We start from the raw sequence: 20478 nt of genomic DNA on the forward strand, positions 1-20478 counted from the left end.
CCCGTTCCTATTTTTCTTAACTTCCATTTCATCTTACAACAAGAGGCTACGAGAGTCCACCCGCGCCTGGTCTTAATCCTGCCTTTTTTTTTCTTCTCCGCATCTTATTCTCTCAACCTCCTCCGCCGCCAAGTCCACACCTCTCTATTCCCTGTTCCTCGATCTAACTCCCACCATTTGTTCTCTGTTCTGCTGGACGGGGACATCATACTTTTCTACTCATTACACACTGCACGCCAGCTTGCCGCTGTTTCCCTATGTTTTATCCATCCATCCGGCTTTGGGGTTTGGGGTTCGGGTTCGGGTTTGAATTTTAGGTTTTTGGCACCAGTTCCCTTTAATCTATCAGTTTATCACATATTATATATAAATGCCTCAACCCTGGCTTTGGGAGGCGTTGGTTGCTCGCTGATATCTTTTCTTTGCTTTCTCTCACTCTCTTCTTTTTTTCATGTTTGCTATGTTGCCTTTACATTACTCCATTCTATCCAGTTACTGAAAATGATATAAGCCATACCCTCCTGTGGTTCTAATTTCTATTTGATTTCCTTTGTTAACCTTTTCTTCTCTCGTCTTTCGTCTTTTGACCTTCCCCCGATATATCCTTTCTATTATTTTAAAGATTAATCGATATTCTTATGCGTGCTTTCTTTGCTCCCCGATGCCATATTAATGAATTGTTAATATACCATACCGTACCGTGTCAAATATTGTTATTGAACCAGGTAAAAAAAGGAAGAAAGAAAAAAGAAAAAAAAGAAAAGGAACCTAGATAGTGTTAATAAGTGCTTGTATTAATGGCATTTTTTTTATATTAGTTACCTATTTTTTTCTACGAAGTAGGTAAGCATTTGTTAGTTGCTACATTCGATGTTTCTACAATTCCAATGCGGTAGGTAGTTTTGGGATTTCTTGTTGCGTTGTATGAAGTTCTTCCTGTGTATGGAGTACATACAGAATATATATATTATTCCCCTCGTTGGCGAGATGTGGGGCTGAGCACGGGATCATCCCAGCATCACGAACGCAGCATAGCATGAGCCAGTCTCGTTCGTTGTTTACAAGATACAGTTCGTCCCATCCGGGATGCATTATTATTATTACTACTATTATTTTTATCATACAGGTGATGTACGGAGGAGGAAAAAAAATGAAAAAAAAAGAGTTGGTTTATTGCGTCCCCGGATGGCCGAAGTAATCACTAGTACGTACGTAGGTGGTTAAACTAGTTAACGCAGTTTCGTTCCATCTGGCCCATTGTTGAAAAAAAAAAGGCCCATGCGTTGCTTGATGGGCAAAATATGTATGTATGTATGACTCAGAAGGTATCTATGACAGGACCCGACTCGATATCCAACACCCCTCTCCCTCCTTTCGTTATTGAAGTTATTTATTGCAAATTCAAATCAAATCAAAATACACCCGTCTCCACGACGGAAAAGAACCTCATAAATAAATAACTACGTACATACGTACATACATCCATAAAAGAAAAGAAAAGAAAAGAAAAGAAAGAAAATGTCCGTCCTAAGCGTCCACGCCTCCGCAACGCACTCCTTCTCCAAGCCCCGCGTACCCAGCATCACCCTCCTGCCCGGCCTGGGCGTGCGCGGCGACGCCCACGCCGGCGCCACCGTCCAGCACCGCTCGCGTCTGCATATCTCGCCGCCGCCGCCGAATCTGCGCCAGGTGCATCTGATGCATGTTGAGATCCTGGATGCTGCTGGCGATGATGGTGGTGATGGTGGTGATGGTGGGAGTGGCGGTGGCAAGCTGCGGCCCGGTGACTTGGGGGAGAACATCACCACGCGCGGGATTGATTTGTTGAGTCTCGGGAAGGGGACGAGGTTGCGGTTTGTCGGCGGCGGGGAGGAGGAGGAGGGGGGGGACGGGGACGGCGCGGAGGTGGTGGTCACGGGGTTGCGGAACCCGTGTCCGCAGATTAATCGCTTTCGGAGCGGGTTGGTGGAGAAGTTCGTTGTGCGCGGGCCGGATGGGCGGATTGTCGCGCGCAAGGCCGGGGTGATGGGCATTGTGGAGAGGGGCGGGGTTGTGAGGCCTGGTATGCGGATTTTGGTGGAGAGGCCGCCCGTGTATGAGGCGTTGGAGTGTGTTTAGTATTAGTGGTTGGTTCTTTCGGGACGGATCGTGGTTTTTCTTTTTTTCTTTTCTGTTTTTCTTTTTCTTTTTGATGTGAATGTTTCGTTTTGTTTCGTTTTCCCGGCTTGGAAGTCGATTCCACATTGTTTTTATTTTTTGAAGGATATCAGCATGCCATGCTCCTTGCTAAAGCAGGGTGCGGAGATATTCGAGATTCTCTGGAGAGTGAATCACGCAGTTCCCCCCGCGTCACGGGAAGAGAATGCTCAGCGTGAAGGAATTAACCCGGCCGGCACAGCTGTATCATGAAAATGCACATAATACCAAACGCCTTCCCAAGTTATAGAGCAACAGAAAAAACTCTTGATATGCTCCCCACGTTTTCTTCATGATTTGTCTTTCGCGTGGCTGCCGTTGTGGCTATTTTCTGGCAATCTTTTCGATATAGGGCCCAGCCCTATCATACCGGAGAAACTATCCTGTTTGATTGATAGAGAAATACAAGAGGTCATTAGCAAGCTGGGTCAGTGAGAAGGTATGGATTTACCCATGGAAACGCAGTTGCAAACTTAGCGTAAGGAACGGAAACAACCGGCGTGACCGTGGAGGGTATACGCATATACAATTCAACCTTGATAGGTAGGTAGGTGGGTAGGTAGGAGGAAACACTACTTGGAAAGGAAGTTTTGAGAGGATGAAAAACGTACGTGCATGATATATATCCCTATTATCGTCGTTCCGGGAGTGATTTCTATCTTTCCCATCTTTTTGCGAACCAGTGGTCCGGGTGGGAACCTCAGTTGGGGAATTGCATTTGGCTGAAAGGTGAATTGTCGGTTGCGGTTTGTTGCGACCTATTCGCACATTGTTGTAAGCTTGATGTCCTAGTGTAAAGGGGAACGGAGGAAGGGATTTTGAGGAACAATGGGACAAAAAAAGAAGAAGAAACCTTCCCTGGGATATATATAACTTACCTTTATCGACGTTATATTCTTCCAGCAGTCTCCGTTCACTTGGATGCCCGTAAGAATTTCTCCACCCGGCCCGTCAATAGTGAAAGGTATCCTCAACGAGTCATCCCCACCCATGGCATTACGACCTGCTTGTAGCCGTTCGACTGGCGCGCTCTCGGCCCCATACTCAAAATCTATCCCAACAATAGTCTGTCCCGAAACTGTGACCGATATCCGGGTGAGATATTTTAGATATGAACCCTGGGGCCCACCGAACATTACGTGAATGAGTGGGTGGTACTCGGACTGGGGCACTTCCTTGCCGGCGAAAGTGGATTCGTGCAGGTAAACATCTTCGGGTGGGACGGTGGGGTACCAGATCGCGGTTGTCCGCAAGGGCAGATGTGGTGGCCGTTCGTGCGAGCCGACTTCTGGGTCCGGGACCGAGATCGCAACGAGTTTAAACCCCTAGGATGACCAGTTAGATGAAGGAAAGGGAAATGAAACGAGGGGTCAGTACATACATCGAAAGCGCATTTCAGATGGGATATACGCTCCTTGTTGCAAAGTCGGAGCGTTACAGGCTTGGAATCCGGACAACCTCCCCAGATCGATAACACTCCTTCAAGCGTGGTAGCTCGCAGCGCATGGATCCCGCTGGGTCCAACCGCAGTAATGAATCCGGAGAGCGTCACAGGAGTGCCGTTCTCATTTTCCAGATCCAGGACAATTTCACTGCCCGGAATGATATAGCCCATGTCCACACCCGGTTCTTTGCGCGAACTAACCCGGATTCCCGATACATATTGTTTGCCATTGAGGGTGATCAAGGACACCGCAATCCGAGATATTTCACGCGGTAGACGAGCTGCCTGAACGTAAAGCCTACTGTACTGGTTAGATGGGTAACGTGCCCCGACAACTTTCCACACGATATTATTGTATCGGTCCGCTCTCGCCAATCGCTCTTTGTCCAACGGCTCAATGCTCAATAATCTTGCAAGCGATCTATTGCAGTTCCAAATTCTTCGCCGATTTGCTAAGGCGCCGCCTTCGAGTAGGCTTTGGCCCGTTTTCTCATATAACGCTCGCCAGTCACGTCGCCCAGCAGAAACAGCGGATTCACGGTCTGCTATGGTCGCCTCAAAAATGAAATCCCGGTCCATCTCAGGTCGGAATCGAGAGGACCAAAAATATTGCGTGAGCGGAAGACTGGCGAACGACCTTGACGCCCGTCTTAGGCTAGCAACATCTTTTACTAGCAGCTGCGTCATAATCTCTCCAAGGAGCTCCGCTGGCAACACTGAGAAGCAATCCGCATGCTGCTGCGGTCTGCAGGATATCCTCAGCTCCTCGTTGCATGATTCCCGGCCGGGGCTCTCTTTCGTCTCCGCCAATATTTGTTGTAATTCCGGGATATTCCAGGGATCCTGTTTATAGTAATAATATGGAGATAGTTTCGGTTTGGTGACAGAGCCTGTGATCATGCCAGCAAGGCGGGCCTCCTCCCAGGGGTAATAGACCCGGTCTGCTTTCAATAAGCCTCCATAGGTATGACCCCACGGCAACCAATTTTGGCTCCGCGGATGGAATGAGCTGCATATATCGTAGAAGCGGTCTATCGGGACAGGATCCGGATAGCTAAGAGCATTGAGCAGGCGCCAACATAAGTCATGGAAGGCGTATCCAATGTCGATACGATTGGATGCGGAGAGGAAGGGCACAAACTCATCCAGTGGAGAGACCCTGTATTCTTTATCGTCGTAGCGTTGGTCGGGATTCGACGGGGCTGAGAATGGAAAGTCGCGGTGTATAAATCCGCCCACGCCAGTCAATAAGCGCTTCTTTTCATCGCCATCGCCGTGGGTAACACGAACTAGTATGAAATATCAGAATTGGTAGTCCATTGTGGAATCGCCGTCCAGAAGATCGGTGATAATTATGTAAATACTATGTTGGACGGATACAGATGTCTACTTACCGGCACGAAACTCCGTCCGCCATGACTCTCTTGGGGATTGATAATGGATGAACCCCGCGCATAGAATGCAGTACAGACCGCTTTCTTCGGGCATATCTAGATTACTCCCAATGTACACTCCGTCGGGATTCAAGATCAAAGACGACAAGATCCCCGGTTGGGAGTTAAGCCTGTGAGCAAAATATACAAGGACACGGAATTGACGAGCGTGGGCATCGGCGATCTTAAGTACTAGCAATGAAGGACGCCTTCATTTGTTTACTTGCTTCCTCTAAGGTCAAGGGAATGGGCGCGATCTTATATGTTCCCCCTTGGGCATGGAAAGCCAAAGCGAAAGGCAGAAGAATTTCAGGGTTTGAAACGCGCATCGCAAACCCTGGTGCCTGGCTGCGATCAAAATAAAGGACGTGGCAGGGCAGAGCAGTGCGCAGACAGAAAAGAAAGTTCATGCAGCGGCATTCGCGCCCCGATTCCTCCGTTCAGAAGTGTCAGGGAAGCTAGAGATAATAATGATCCTCTGCATTTGTTTGCATCGGCGCTCAGAGTCAGCTTTGGATTCACGACGCGAGTTTGAGGCCGTCGACGCCTCCAATGGCCGGCGTGGCGTCCTGCAGACAGACTGAAGCTGATCGTGGGTTCAAACAGCGCGACAACTCTCGTTTCGAGTGATTTCCTTAATGACCACAATATCCCCTTATGTTCCAAGTCAAGCACTTGGTCTGTCTCGTGGACCCAAGGGCTGGGGTTGTATAATACTAGTAAATGACCCTTCTCCTGCGCCTCTAGATCACGGCATGAAACCCTCCAGATATAACAGGTCACACAATTATCCCTCCTCGTTGAAATTGGGAGAAAAGTAGCAGACTAGATGCCTGATCTGCAAGCAGAGATATATTTTAGACAGTGGCTGCTTGGGGATAATACTTGATGTGGTATATAATAAATAGATAGCATACATACAACGTCGCATCTGGATAGAGTAACTCAGCCAAGAAAAAAGAATCAACACCCTGGCCATGCTGGTGGTGTATATAGGAAAATATAAAATAAGCAAACGCCTGTACAGCTTTTCCTTCTTCCCTCTATCTTCTCAATGAGGAGGTCCCTACTCGTAATCCCGCACATACCGCCCAGGCAGATCTACATCCCACATCGGCCGCTCCACCACAGCAACTTCCAGGTTAAAACCGTCCTTTCCCTGCTCCTGTTCTGCATCTGATCCACTGCCCAACTGGTCGAGGGGCACTATTCCGAGAACATCTCGATACTTGTGGGTATGCCACCAACGACGTTCCCGCGGTGAGTTTTTCGACGGCTCTTGCGCTTGAACCTGAAGGTCTGGTACAGAATCTGCGTCAGTTGCATTCTGGATTGAAACGGAGGCCTGTTCTTCTCGTTTAAGCTTTTCGGGTACAGCTACAGCCATTTTTGATTTCTGGCTCTGCACTTGTTTTCCTTTCGGCAGTGCGTTGTCGCCATTGGCGACGGGTGGTCCGTTGATGATCACGACGGCAAACGCTATTTGCGATTTCGTGCTGGGAATGATGGATGAGGAGGGGGAAGTTGTGCTCGTACCGTTGGCATGATATTGACCTTGATGGTTGGTCTCCTTATCCCTGCCACCGTCTTCGCCTTCCCTCTCCCTCGTTTCCGGTTCGGTGAAGCTCTGTTCTCGTCGAAGGCGTGCTAGCGCGGAGTCACTTGCAGCCGACGAGTCATTGCACGGTTCATATTCGTCTTCTTCAATCGCATCATCGCGGGTTCTTTCCGGTTTGAGATCTATCCATTGCGCATTTGCCTCTTCATCACCCACAATTTTGCGTATTTTCCTTCCCATAACTACATCGGATTTCGAAAGTGGCATTCTATCTCCAGCACCAGTGTTGGTCTTCGGCAGCTTCCCTTCTTCGTCATCCCGTTTGCGTTTGTTCGTTCTCTGTTTCGCTGCTCCCGGGGAATCCTTGTTTTCCGCTGCTCCATCTGGCGGGGGGAAATCTTGCGAAAGATTAAACATCCACATCCATGTAGGACCGTACAACCAAAAACGTTCCCGACTCCGATTGATATCCCAAAAAGCACCCATCGCTCGATCCTTAAGTATGGTGAATTCGTTTGGCAGGTATGCTTTGGGGTTTCTTCGGGACCAATCAGACAGTTTCCCTTTCAACAGCTCAAATTCAGACAGCTGGTGATCTGCGGTTAATATCATTAGACGATCGGTACCAGCCAAAGACGGGCGCGTAAAATGCGAATTGGTGGTGCCGTTTGTAAGGGCCTTCTTGCGGGAGAGATTTGACGGGCGGAATGACAGCAATAAAATTCCAGCTTTCAGGCGAGGGATGGGCGATTCTGATGGTGTCTGTATCCAACGCTGGCCCTCGAGGACGACGGGAGCATCATTGCCATCTGAAAATTCATCATCCGAAGAGGCTTGCCCGTTCGCCTTCACCCTTGTGTCGGTTCTCGATTCTACCACATCCTCCAATATCCACGAGTCAATAAATCCTCCGATGTCCCCACAGGCGAGAATTCTACTGTCCTCGGAAAATACGACACAGCGAATACCCCGTTCATACTGGCCAAGCGTGCCGTAGATCTCTTTATGTCGAATATGCCGAGGAATGCGGTCTAAATCTATAAGCTGTGACAGGATCTGCGGGTTTTCCTTTGGATTCGAACTTGAAACAATTCTAGCAAGGTTAATATCGTTGTTGGCGCGGATTAGACAGATCCATTGGCTATTGGGTGAGAAGGTAACAGATTTAGCTCCGTGGATAGCCACTGCAGGCGGAAGATCGATCTTTTGGACGCGTAGTGCGGGCTTGCTGTCTCCCTTTCGCCACGTTAGGCTGAACATCTTAACTTCTGCTATAGTTGCCGCAACGAGGAGTTTCCCATCTGACGACAAGGCCGCAGAGGTGAGGCTTTCTTCACCCTGGAACAGCACTTTGCCTACGAGCTTATGGCTGGTCCCGTCCAGCAGTTGCTCACCAGCCCCCGAGCGCTTAGATATATACCATATGTTTATTTCGCGTTCCCACCAGCTCATAAGAAGGCGAGACGAAGGCGATGAGGCTATCTGAGGGATTTGGGGAAGATTCGATAGTTTTCGGTGATGTTCTGCTCCATACTCACGCAGCGGAACGACGACGGGTATTGTGTCCAACCCTAGCATTCTGAGGTTAGACACGAGCTAAAGATGCAAGCTTTTCAACGTTTGAACGGCATGAACGGGGCATACCTCCAGATACCACAATGCTTATATCCTTAGTCTCATAAACAGCGAAAGCCTTGATGTCGTGAGTATGATATCGACGATGAGTTATTTCTTTCCATCGTCTCGATCTATCGTTCTTCTTGCTTCCCCCTAGCTTGTAAACAGTCGTCCTCTGATCCGCACCACCGCTGATGAGAGATTCTCCATCGGCACTAACAGCAATATCCAACACATCCGCCTGGTGGCCCTGTATGCGTTGGATAAGGGAGTAGTTTTTCGCGTCCCAGAATCGTATTTCACCAGCAGAGTCGCCAGAAATGATAGTTCCGTCCGGCAAACATTTCACACACCATACCAGAAGCTCTTTAGAGCCCTTCACAGGACCCTTACCCATAGAAACTGTTCGCAAAATCCTCCCATTGCGGATATCGAATATTCGAATAGAGCTATCCGCATATCCAACCACGGCAGTATTGCGATCCTGGAACGTAATACTAAGGACTCGAGCCTTTTTAGTTGAAGGCCTCATGGAACGCAGATATCTCAAATCCCCGTCTTCCGTCGACAAAATAACAACCGACCCATCGGCACACCCTACTGCCAAATGCTGTCCGGTATACTCACCCTCGGCAGGCGGTAAGAATTTTCCATCCTTGTCCTTCTTCGTCGGTTTCCACCGGGGCTGTGCAGCCAAACACCAGATCTCGCCAAAGTTTCCGCTCGAGTGTCTCGCCGGCTGGCCCTCTCCCAGGTTCCACTCTGTCACTACACTGGAGGAACCAATGCTGAATAACCGCAACTTCCCAGGAGCTTTGAATCCATTGCTGTCAATCGCATCCTCACTGGGGTCTTGAGTCCATACAACGCCTTCGATGCTGCGGTCCTTGCCTCCACGTAAAATCGATTCTTGTAGCCAAGCTCCCCGGAGGGGGTTCCATATTTCGATATCACCATTAGCACGACCGATGGCAAGACGAAGGGTAGGCACGCCTCTGCCGGAGATTTCTGCAGACGGAGGATGGGAGAATGCGAGCGCGTTAATTGCCTGCGGGTTGTATGATACGAATCGACATCTGTGGACGTCCATGGCTGATATTGAAAAGCGGCGGAAAAGTGGACTGTTTAAGGTGGAATTAGTACGGAAATTATGGCGCGTATTTTTAGGGAGAACCTTTAATCGCACCTCCACAATAATCCGCTACGGAGCCATTTTCTCCAGTATCGTTCGTGCTGTTTATATTTTTGGGCTTTTTGAATCCTGAAATTGCCTCGAATAGTTTCTTCCTATTTTTTTCTGCCGCCAATTTTCAACCTCTGCCCGACCGCCTTCGATCACGTGGCTAACCGCTCGACGTACTACGACGATCGTGGAAATTACGCGATCCGTGATGTTATAGCCATTGTTGTTGTTGAATCCGTTTTGATAGGAGATATCCGTTCCCAGACTACCGGATGACAGGCTGGCAGGCGGTTACGATAGCAAGAGCAATCAGTAAACCGTAATCTCTTTTCGTTCAGCTTCTAGTTGTCACAGATGGGGACACAGGATGCGACCGTCCACCCTCGAGCGCGGGGCAAAGACGCAGGTGTGGCCTGTCACTTCAGCTGCCTCTTCAGGGAGACAGAGACCCTCAAGCGCACGACTTAACGGGATCACGACTTGGAGGAGCTTGGGCTAAAGCGTTCTTCCCTGGAGCTTGAAGGGGATTCTCAGGATGGCGATGCGACTTTCTACAAACCACTTCCAAAGGCAGACTTCCCGGCGTTTAACTGGGACAATGCGGATTTCTATGACTGGTCAGAGGGATATAGTGCAGAATCTCGTCGTGTTGATTATACGCTCCAAAATACCGTGAGGTCCCTTTGTGGGTGGCTTCTTACTGGCAGACAGCAGCCTTGGCTGCCGTGTAGGTAAGTTGCTCGTCAATATAATAGTTGCTACTCAAAAAGATGCTGTGAGAAATCATGCGCTAACATATCAACTTCTCTCCTTGTTTAATTCCAGGTGTTGCCGTGAAAATCCTCGTATCGGGACTGGCGAATGTAGGCCTATGGCCCCTATCGTGGCAAACGTGTAGAGAATTTGAAGTAGAGGAAATTACTATCTCTCACTGCAGCTTCAGAATTGCTCATTATACAGATCCTGAGGAACCTCTTCGTTGCAGCGAGGTGCTTCCCATTGTTGTATACATGAAATGGAGAATGAGACTTCTCGCCTACGATCAACGATACATTTCCCCGACACGTTGCCTCTTTCATGAACAAACAGGAGACCTGCTCGTGAGCCAAGCGTTTCCTCTTCTGGCGTCGTATCTCCATGACCAAAACCAATTATCCCTTTTCACGAGGTACCTAATGTTAAACTTCGTCCATCTATGTCCATTTTTCGATCTAAAGCAGGTATCTTGCAGGCGTTCCATGATGGGAGGCATCTTCACATCTCCAAGAGCAAGTTCTATGATTTTAAGGAGAATGTCAGAGAAAACTGTGAGTTTTTCGCACGGTGGACCTATAGGATACCCTGCGACGACACCATCACTACTCTCCCCATCGATGGCAAGAAGCTAAATGCTCGCACTTGTCAATTATCTTGATCGGCTCCTGAAAAGGTTCTAGAAGCTTGACTGATGGAAGACTTGATCGCATTGCTGCCTGATGGCAACATGATAGCGATAGAGACCACAGAAGGATACTAATGTTTTCTTTTATTGGTTTGCTTTTGTCTGTTTTGATTGTTCCACTTGTATGCTATTCTTATGTGTTCTGTTCTGCGATCAACATTAGAGAACACTGTCGCTGTGCTCATGTAGTCCATGTTAGCATACTTTTTTTTGTTCTGTTTCGATTCCGCCTCTGCTCTGTGGTAATTGCTGTTATCTTTTGGCTTCTCCATTTCTCGTTGATGTTGCATGTATTGTTTCTCTTATGCCATTTTTTTTTTCATCCAGCAAATTAAATACAGGAGTTAGGCGCCAGTCTGTGTTTTGCTTGGTTGGACGATTTAGCATCCCCGCCTTGTATAGCTAACCAACTCTTGCCTGAATTTAGCACTACGCAAGGACTCATCATCAGCTTACAGAGTAATAACGGAGCTCATTTATGTGTAGCATCTCCAACATTTATCTAAATTCCTAATCATGCTCCGACTGTAGCCCGACTAAGTTCTAGCTCAGTTCAGTTTCTTCATAAGAGATATCACCCGATCCTCATACGATACTATTTCAAATCTACCAGTTTTCTAACAGCTTATTATTATGAATGATTGGTGTAGGTCTCTGGTATTGAACAAGATTGTCTGATCGGCTGAAGCTCCCATTTCTTTTCTAAAACTACCTAACCAGCTGTCAGTAGCCCGAGACTGCTGCTGCATTCAATAAAGCTTATACAACTTCATTCGGTATGCTTTAAATGTCTTCAGATTTATCAGTTGTATTCTGACATACCGGCCCATTCATACAGCCAACAAACGATATAGTTACTTTATTTCTAGCACATCAGCATGGCATCCTTTCAAATTCTCTCCGACCTTCATCTCGAATCCCCCAACGCCTACGGCGTCTTCGATATCCCCGCCAAAGCCACCTATCTCGCCCTCCTAGGGGATATCGGAAACGTTTGTGATGCAGGTTTCTTCTCCTTCATTGAGGCACAGCTATGCAAGTTCCAACACGTCTTCCTCCTTCTTGGGAATCATGAACCATTCAACTCCAGCTGGGCGGAGGTGAGACGCCAAATCAATGAGTTTTCACACAAGGTAGAAAATCGCGCGCAGCACGACTCGACTCTGGGGTTTGGGAAATTTGTGTTTCTGGATCAGACACGCTACGATGTTTCTGAGAATCTCACTGTGCTTGGATGCACACTTTACTCGCATGTTCCCGCCGAGCAGGAGGAGAGAGTCAGTTTTGGCTTAAATGACTTCTATTACATCAAGGACTGGACCATTGTGGACCACAACAATGCACACGCGGCAGATCTGGCGTGGCTGAATGACCAAGTTGCCACCATCTCTACTGCAGAGTCAGAAAGGAGAATCGTGATTTTTACCCACCACAGTCCAATTACTCAGGACCCCAGAGCGGTTGACCCGGCACACTCTGGCAGTGCGATTAGCTCTGGGTTTGCGAGCGATTTGAGCAGACAGGAGTGTTTGAGGAATGCAAAGGTGTGCATGTGGGCATTCGGGCATACACATTTTAATTTTGATTTCTTGATGCAGAGTGAGGATGGGCATCAGAAGAGAATTGTGAGCAATCAGCGGGGACATTACTTCAGGCAAGCTCAGAGGTTCAATGTGGAGAAAGTTGTGACAGTGTAGTCAGTCAACAGCCGAATGCTCATGCTGAACTGGGCTGAGTGCTTCAAATTTTTTACTAAATCTTCTCCAGGCTTGACTCATTTTTACAGAACATCGCTTCTGATAAGCACCTTTCATGGTGCAAATGCTTAGCAAGCCCAGGCATCCCCCGGAGGGTTTGACCATATTTAGGGTACAGGCTCCAATAACAGTTGCTAGCTGTTATGTGTATGATCATCTAATCGAGTGGCTAACCTGGCTGCCATGCCTGGTTGCTCTATAAGACCTAGGGAGATTGATTTGATAAACTTCCCATGCCAGAAATTCTTCAACGGAGCTGGATTTTTTTGGTTGCTTTTGCATATGTATCTAGATATAGACAAACGGGTTTGCGACTTCGCAACCGATATTCTGTATAAAAGGCAAGTCAATACCATCACACCTCGCATCCATGTCATTCAGTATTCAAGCTCTCCAAATCCTAGAAACAGAAACAAAAAGAGAAATGAGATTTAAAAATTAAAATTTGGAGAAAAATTTTCAAAATTCAAATCGTAGAAGCCCAGATTCGCTGTGGCTACTCACCCCACTACTGACCGACCGGCGAGTGGCTTGAACGCGATCAATACATCAGTGGGTGTGGCTAGGAGAGTTAGAAGATACTACTGCTTTTGCCCATGGAATGCTGCTGATGATGCCACCTTTTCCTTTTGGAGAACAGATACTCCTGTGGCCTGTTGAGGCACTCAGTGGCTTGGTTGCTTGCATTTCCTCATATTCAATCAGATCTGTGTCTAAATTGTGAGACAGCTGAGTGAGCAGTGCTGAGGATTCCATAGCATGGAGTCCTGCAAAACTAGTTGAGGAGTAGTGCTGAAGAAAAAAAATTGACTTGTGTAGTGGAATTGTGTTGTTATGCTTCTGTTCGAGCAGAAGATAATGCTTTTGTGCAGTCCCACCAGGGTTCCCACATCAGGGATCTTAAATTGGAAGAAGAAAAATATTTACTTTTCAGACAGTTTCTGTTTCCAATACCACAGACATCATTTCTGCTCCCATGGACAAATTCACTGTAAATTGAATTAAATAAAGGGAGTTTTGTTTGCTGGAGTTCTCTATTTCATCCATTGCTTGATTGAAACAGTGCATTTTGTTGCTTATTGCTGAAAAGGGAGAGATTATACCATTGCCACAGCCAAAGCAAATGTACTGTGCACACTCACACATGGAAGTCTGGCACTCCCCAGTTCCAGTTACCAGGTATGTTGTCTTTGTACCAAGTGGGGGGAGAGATCTATGGTGGAACACTGAGACATATTATTGTTTTTTCAGAAACAACACATCTGATCCGTGAGCACGCTCTTCCCAGTGCTCTGTCCGCCATTCACAGCTGAGATTTGAAGTGTCGCCAGGGAGACGAAGGCCACACTTTGTTGCTGGACCTAGACGAGAGAGCCTAGCCCTGATTGAGAGACCCTCAACACAGAGCTCGCGATATAGACTGGTGGCGGGGTCGCCGATCATGGCTCGTTGCCTGTTTTCGAAATATTGTGATCTGTCTGACGGTGGCGGAGAGACGGCTGGAATGCTATCATCGAGTGGTCCGTGGGTTTCCATCGGAAGAGGAGCCCAGAGAAATCATTGTGTCAAAAGCAATTAAAAGAAAACAGTCATGCCGGCAAGCGGCTCATGGCACGATTCTGCAAAGGGCATGCAGGGTTTTGAGGGTGAAGATGACGGGGTTGGTGATGGTTACTTGTTCTTGAGACTGGAGATGAACGAAGAGATTAAAGTTTCGTATATTAAGGGTTATGCAGACTCTGCGGACGCCATTGAGGACTTGCCACGTCAGAGGGATTCAGTCAGGGGTTAGCGAGTTAAGAAGCAGCTCATGGGAGATGAGTCGATGTCCCTGAGTTGATAGGGGGTACGGAGCAGCCGCCGACAATCTCCCTCTCTAGTCCTGCGAGCTGGAAGTTGCCAGGCGCGAGAGTTGATGCCAAAGATGTGTCAAGATTTCGGGAATAGTCCTCTACAACGGAGAATAAGCCAGAAGTAGCCGGGCATGGTGAGGAGAGCAGAAGAAACAAAAGGGGAGGCTGGCAAGGTCTGATGTTGCGCGCGGAGCCGCACATTGATTGGCGGAGAGTTAATCTTGCTATCAGATGGCACTAGTTTTAATTTGACCTAGTTCATCTGGGCGTTGCTGACAAACCCAAATATTGAACAGCACCAAACCGGGGAAATCTGGAAGCTGGTGACTGTTCATCGGAATGTCTCCTTGTTGACGGAGAGTACAGATCTGTATAGCAGCTACTCGATGTCCCTCAGCAGGGTTTGGGTTGGAGGTTTTAATGCAATCAGCTACTCAAAGGACTAGCAACTGACAGCTCATCATCGACCTCACGGAGATAAATAAAAGCCATCAGCCATCGATCCGGAGAACACAGCCTCTTGACTTTCCCCAATAGGGTGCGATATGCATATGCATACCATTTCTGCGTAGAGTCTCCGCTCTAGACCAAACGCCCATCTATCCAGGAAACGAAATCTATCTTGCACCATTGATCAGACGTACGTTCTTAATGCATGCTGTGAGCCAACGGGACGAACGAAAGGCAATCAACCCCCATCCGCCAGCTGCACGGCAACAGGAGGTGGCGGGCATAGATTAAACTGTCATACGCACCTCTCTCCCGCTCACACAACGCAGACAAACTTACACCGTCATTTCGCACCGACATCCGCTCAGGCAGGATCATCATCTGTCAGACAAGATCCAAGATCCCAAACCAAGGCAACCAGGCATATCGCTAGATAATGATATGCATGATACTGGCCAGAAAAGAGGTGCATTACTAGATTTTTAAATTATTAGGAAAGCAAGTCACTGCCTTTTCTTTATCAGGTATCTAGTCTTCTTAAGCCTTTTTCTTGACCAAGAAGTGACGGTTAAGCTATAGAAAAAAATTGTTATAAAAAAACGAAAGTGACCAGTTCATGGGTTTGATAACCTGGCCAGACGATTTTCTAGATGGAAATGGAAGGTTTGAAGGTTTTTCTTTTGTTCCTTCTTCGAAGCCCAGGCAGGAGACTTTTCCCTCTTGTTCTATGCTCGACGGTGAGTCGGATCTAAAAAATCACAACTGTTCGACCTCAAAACAAACAAACTTGATGACTTTCTCTTTTTCTCTTTTTCTCTCGTAGAACCTAGATCGACGGCATAATTGGAATCTAGGTGAACAACAGTTGCTGTATAAACGTCGTGAGCACGCAATCAGGCGAGCAAGCATCCGGCATGGATCTAGTTTCCATTGACTGGAAGCACTGTGGTTTATGCATTTGTTCAAGGCAAAGCACGGCTAGGCAAGAAATGTAACATTCGACTGTTTCACGCCAAACGCGACAGTTTTGACTTTGACGTTGTTGCTTGTCTCCTTGCCGAGGGATAGCGGAACTACAGGGAATGATGACGAAATTACCTGATCTCGTCTGGTCGCCCGGGGCGGCGAGTTTGTCAGTTATTCTTGGTTTATCAGGATGTGGTCTGGATTGTGGTGATTTGATACAGAACGGAGATGCGCAATGCAATAATACACGCCTTTGGTAACCTCGTATTAAATGGCGAAGAGCACAAACTAACCTCCGTAATAGCACGCGACCCTGGCGAGTTAGGATTAGATCTAGTCCACGAAATGGAACAAAAAAAGTAGAACTGGGAAGCATAAAGAAGCCATGACCACAAGAGCAGAAAAGATAAGGAACTAAAAGTATATCTCACCTTATTAATGATCATGATATCATTGCAGAAAATGCTTAAATCAAAGTTCAGTTTTCATCTCACAAAGTTCAATGGAACCGTGGTAAATTATTCAGGCACAGGAACAGTACCAAAGACTAAATATACGGTACTAAGTCAGTAATAATGACGGTATTGGTATTGTAAACGGCGTCCCGTACAGAACAACGGTATTCATTTCATCCCTAGCTGGGCTGTCATGATAATGATATCATATATCAAAAGTCACGAAAATAAATAGCCGTGGTGGAAACGACGCGAAGAAATTGCTGTGTGCAGCCATCCAATCAAGGGAACCACTTCGACTTTCCCAGTTTGTTCCCCTTGGTATCAACCCGTTTGTTTCCCCTGTCCTCCATGGAGAACTGCTCCAGCTGATCACTGCCAGCTCTGCCCATTCCTGCAGATCTACTCAATCACCATTAGAGGTCAAATGGCAGCCCTGGAAGGCAAAGAAACACACACAAGAAAATATATACACAGGGCATAATTGGATGCCGTTTGTTCTTCGCAAATGTACTGTACAAAATTAAAATTTAAAATCTTTTCAAGAAAATAAATAAAATATGATATAATAAGCGCGACTCTTTGCAAATTTCACGCGCGCTATAACCAATCAGCGCGTCATTCGAGCTCGGAATACCGACGTATCCATGGTTTCAAACATTTCTCGTCGAAGATATCATAATGCTTGACTGACTGACTTGCCTTAGCAAGGGTCTCCTGTCAGCAGCAGCCCAGCCACCTTTGTTTTTTGTTTTTTCCCTTCATTATCGGCATGTCCAACGTTTCACTGACTGAAAACTCCAGGCGGAGAAGTTGCATGTCTTCGGAAATTTGAGATTTTTGTTGCGGCTCAGCAAGGGCCTGCAAACCTTATTTTGCTTTGCTTCTGAGGAATTTTAGGAAAGATGGAGAAGATTTGAAGATAATAATAGCTTAAAGTTTTTTTATTTTTTTGCCAGAGGCTTTGGCCCAGCATCCACAACTTGTTGAGGGAAATGTGGAATGATGAAATCCAGACTTCAATAATCCAGAATATGCTGCTCGACAGGATGGAGTTTGTCCTTCCAACGGACTGTCCTTCTTGGAAGCCTCTTTCACCTTTCAAGGTAAAGGATCCCTTGTAACCGAGCACATGCTCCCCGGTCCTCTAATGACGTGGAGCCAGGCCGAACGGTTTCTGTTGCCCTCCATTCCAGACAATGCTAGGAGGCTTCTCAGCTTCATTGGCAACAGAGCTCGTACTATACGTATCCGTTCCGTTACATCCCTTAGTCTTGAGTGATGACACGCCCATCTGGCGTTTCTTTTGCTTTCAACTGCCAACCTATCATGTTATTTATCCGAGCAGACAGAAATTGGAAACAGACAACCGTTTTCATTTTATCTTGATTTCGATATTTCGATCCGTGGGCTTACGAATATGCTCATTTATCTTAACTTCAACTACTCCGTATCATTGCACAGAGTTCAGTGTATTTTTAGAAACCACGATGTTGGCGTATCGAACGAGTACAGTACACCGTACCCTACAAACCTTTGCCCAGACCGAAGCATCGAGACTCAAAGTCGACATACTTATGAACAATTCATTAACCCGACTTAGAAGGTTGAACTTTCGTTAGCAATATTATGCGGGGGAAGTGGCGAGTCCTCAGTGCACAGAAGCGTGTGAAGTCCCCGGTTTGATGTGAAATCCCCCTTCGGTCAAGGAGAATTCAAACCGTGGGGGCAAAATGCGAGAAGTTCTTCGGCAATAGGAAGAGAGCACTCAGACAGGTTTAAGATTCATCCATTCTGAGCCGTGGCCAAGAGACCACAGGGTACAGCACAATCTCCTTGCTCCTTTGGCGGCATCGCTTCCTTGGATCAGCTTGGCCAGGGGACAGACTTAGGTGTACTCCAACTCAGCTAGCCCTCTGCATGTGGAGTCGTGGACTCCTCAAGGGGGCGTGGGCGCTTAGATTGATTGTACTGTACATACTGTGTCATCGATCGATGAATCTGGTCGCGCTTAGGGTTTGCTTGAAAGTTGAGATGATGGACGAATTGTTCTGTAACTATCAGTACGGGGATTCGTCGTAAAATATCAAACATCCCTGGCCTTGCATCTCGCGTTTCCCAGTTCAATGGCCTCCTCCAGCCTCTGATTTGCTGCCAGATCTCAGATGCCAGACGCACTATTTGACGCAATGGATTCCATAAAGCTGAGCCTCCTTTTAGCATTCTCTTGCCCAAGACTCCTTGACGATTTCCTCCTTTCTTTGCCAACGCACGTCATTTGGAACAAGCAATACAATACAACGCAACGCAACGCAACGCAACGCGACTGTAACCAGCCGATTCACATCTGTGAGAGGGGTTTATTATTAATAAATTGTGTTTGAATGAGTGGACAAGGTTGGAAGGTTTTTTGGATGCCAGGGGTGCTTTGTGGGAGTTTTTAAACCAATCCCATGGCAATGGTTATTCATGCATACGGGGGTGGGGTTTTTTTTTTCGTCCATCCACACACGAATCCCTTGGGCTGATTTGAGCCTCAATATTGTCAGTGATGAAATGGGCTGGGAACGCATATGCTCCATCGCCGGCTGAGTAGGCCCTGGCTTGATTATTCAAATCCAAAAGCAACGCATGCCCGAGCCTAATCGAGGACACAGCTGACGAAGGATCTTTAAGAATAGGAAATACATTTTCTACAGACACCATTTTTGTGCAGTAAAGGGTCAACTCTCTTCGGATGTAGAAGACAACAACTCTTGGGTTCAAACCCCATAGCTTATTTGAATTAAGTTGTTACTATCGGCCGGTCCGTACGGTACCTGAGTAATGTTCCGTACAGTATGTATGGTTGCGCCAATGAGATGTATTGAATCGGCATGAGGCAGTTGCGATAACTCAACAATCAATATTGAACAAGCGGAGAAGCTACTGATAAAGCAACTTGAGCAGCAACGATAAACCGCAGTTTCAGAAGGGCTGTTTCGCCGTCAGCGGATGGATAAGTAGGTTCATTCATTTTTCGTGCTTGTGCTTTGTGCGACCATAATCCCGGGCATAAAATACATAGAGCATCGAAAAACCCGGGGTAACCTCGCGGGGATATTTATATCTTCGGACCCATTGAATTCATGCTTTTTTCTGCCCCGAGAAGCTTTGTTGCTTCCAGCATTGATGGTATCGGTTAGCTATGGAGCTGTCCCATACAGAGTTTAACGAGTTTAACTAATTATTTGTTCCTTGGACGTTCAAATTACATCCCCACAACCCGATCTCATGTTTCAGAGTTTCTTTGTGTACCGTATATCCAATGGTTCAATCTAACTGCATCGGCTTGAAACTGCAGCAAGTACATTGTACATCTATGTCCAGATATTTAACGCCTGAATATTTATTGAGCACAGGGTATTTTGGGCTCCTTCTTCAGCTTTGTCTACTCTGTTTCAAAACTGCATGTTCCTCATAGCTGTTGGGTGGACAAAGTTTGTAACTTCATCATTGCATAGTTAACATTTAACTTAACTCCTGCTAGCGAACCAGAGATGGGATATTGTGAACCAAAAGACGAAGCTGCTAACTGGTTGCATAGGATATTGAAAGAAAAGGAGATTGATTGCTGATAGTAAATGCACAGGTGTAAGTTTGTTTGTCACACTTGCCACAAATACTTGCCTAAAACCTGAAAACTTCATGTATAACATAGTTTTGTAGGTACCAAATAGAGTAGTTATATATTGGGATAACGTACTGAGGTACTGTATATATACGTTTCGATGTGGGCTCTCCGTCACCATGCACTCAGTCTTAAGACGATGATGTATTATGCTATCAGCATAGTTGATTATCTTTCTGAGAAGTAGTACTGTAAAGAACAAGGCTTAAAACTGTATGCTCCGAACCCCGAGTGTTTGTCTGCTAGGCGCATATGCAGGATTCCTTTCATGTCTACACGGCCTGCTGCTTGCATCGGTTTCGCAATTTGCATTGACTTCTGGGCTTACAGAATCCGCATGAACTCAGGATGGCATTCTAGAATCTACTTCAGCGCGCCCGAAATAGACAATCCTTCAACTTCTCTGCATCTGTTTGTGGTGTGGTTGTATATGTGATAGGATTGATAGATAACCT

General features: G+C 46.8%; 6 protein-coding genes across 6 annotated transcripts; 4 read left to right on the forward strand and 2 right to left on the reverse strand.

Moving 5' to 3' along the window:
* Window positions 1–1518: 1518 nt before the first annotated feature.
* HCBG_07237 (MOSC domain-containing protein) lies at window positions 1519–2118 on the forward strand (the record flags this gene model as incomplete). Its single annotated transcript, XM_045434286.1, has 1 exon — window positions 1519–2118. One exon carries the CDS (start codon window positions 1519–1521, stop codon window positions 2116–2118), a length of 600 nt encoding a protein of 199 aa, XP_045285077.1.
* A 368-nt stretch (window positions 2119–2486) lies between these two features.
* On the reverse strand, window positions 2487–5128 carry HCBG_07238 (uncharacterized protein; the record flags this gene model as incomplete). Its single annotated transcript, XM_045434287.1, has 6 exons — window positions 2487–2579; window positions 2648–2731; window positions 2808–2954; window positions 3075–3521; window positions 3578–4929; window positions 5035–5128. The coding sequence occupies 6 exons, from the start codon at window positions 5126–5128 to the stop codon at window positions 2487–2489; spliced, it is 2217 nt and encodes a 738-aa protein (XP_045285078.1).
* A 1011-nt stretch (window positions 5129–6139) lies between these two features.
* Window positions 6140–9338, reverse strand: HCBG_07239 (uncharacterized protein; the record flags this gene model as incomplete). The annotated part of the gene is made up of 2 exons (XM_045434288.1): window positions 6140–8202; window positions 8276–9338. The coding sequence occupies 2 exons, from the start codon at window positions 9336–9338 to the stop codon at window positions 6140–6142; spliced, it is 3126 nt and encodes a 1041-aa protein (XP_045285079.1).
* A 460-nt stretch (window positions 9339–9798) lies between these two features.
* Window positions 9799–10856, forward strand: HCBG_07240 (uncharacterized protein; the record flags this gene model as incomplete). Its single annotated transcript, XM_045434289.1, has 4 exons — window positions 9799–9837; window positions 9918–10158; window positions 10257–10738; window positions 10767–10856. 4 exons carry the CDS (start codon window positions 9799–9801, stop codon window positions 10854–10856), a joined length of 852 nt encoding a protein of 283 aa, XP_045285080.1.
* Window positions 10857–11750: 894 nt separating this feature from the next.
* Window positions 11751–12569, forward strand: HCBG_07241 (serine/threonine phosphatase; the record flags this gene model as incomplete). The annotated part of the gene is made up of 1 exon (XM_045434290.1): window positions 11751–12569. One exon carries the CDS (start codon window positions 11751–11753, stop codon window positions 12567–12569), a length of 819 nt encoding a protein of 272 aa, XP_045285081.1.
* Window positions 12570–14220: 1651 nt separating this feature from the next.
* HCBG_07242 (uncharacterized protein) lies at window positions 14221–15365 on the forward strand (the record flags this gene model as incomplete). The annotated part of the gene is made up of 4 exons (XM_045434291.1): window positions 14221–14416; window positions 14779–14852; window positions 15020–15122; window positions 15262–15365. The coding sequence occupies 4 exons, from the start codon at window positions 14221–14223 to the stop codon at window positions 15363–15365; spliced, it is 477 nt and encodes a 158-aa protein (XP_045285082.1).
* Window positions 15366–20478: the final 5113 nt, after the last annotated feature.

Source organism: Histoplasma capsulatum (genome assembly GCF_000150115.1).
Source record: "Histoplasma capsulatum G186AR genomic scaffold supercont2.11, whole genome shotgun sequence".
In the NCBI taxonomy this organism is placed as follows: domain Eukaryota; kingdom Fungi; phylum Ascomycota; class Eurotiomycetes; order Onygenales; family Ajellomycetaceae; genus Histoplasma; species Histoplasma capsulatum.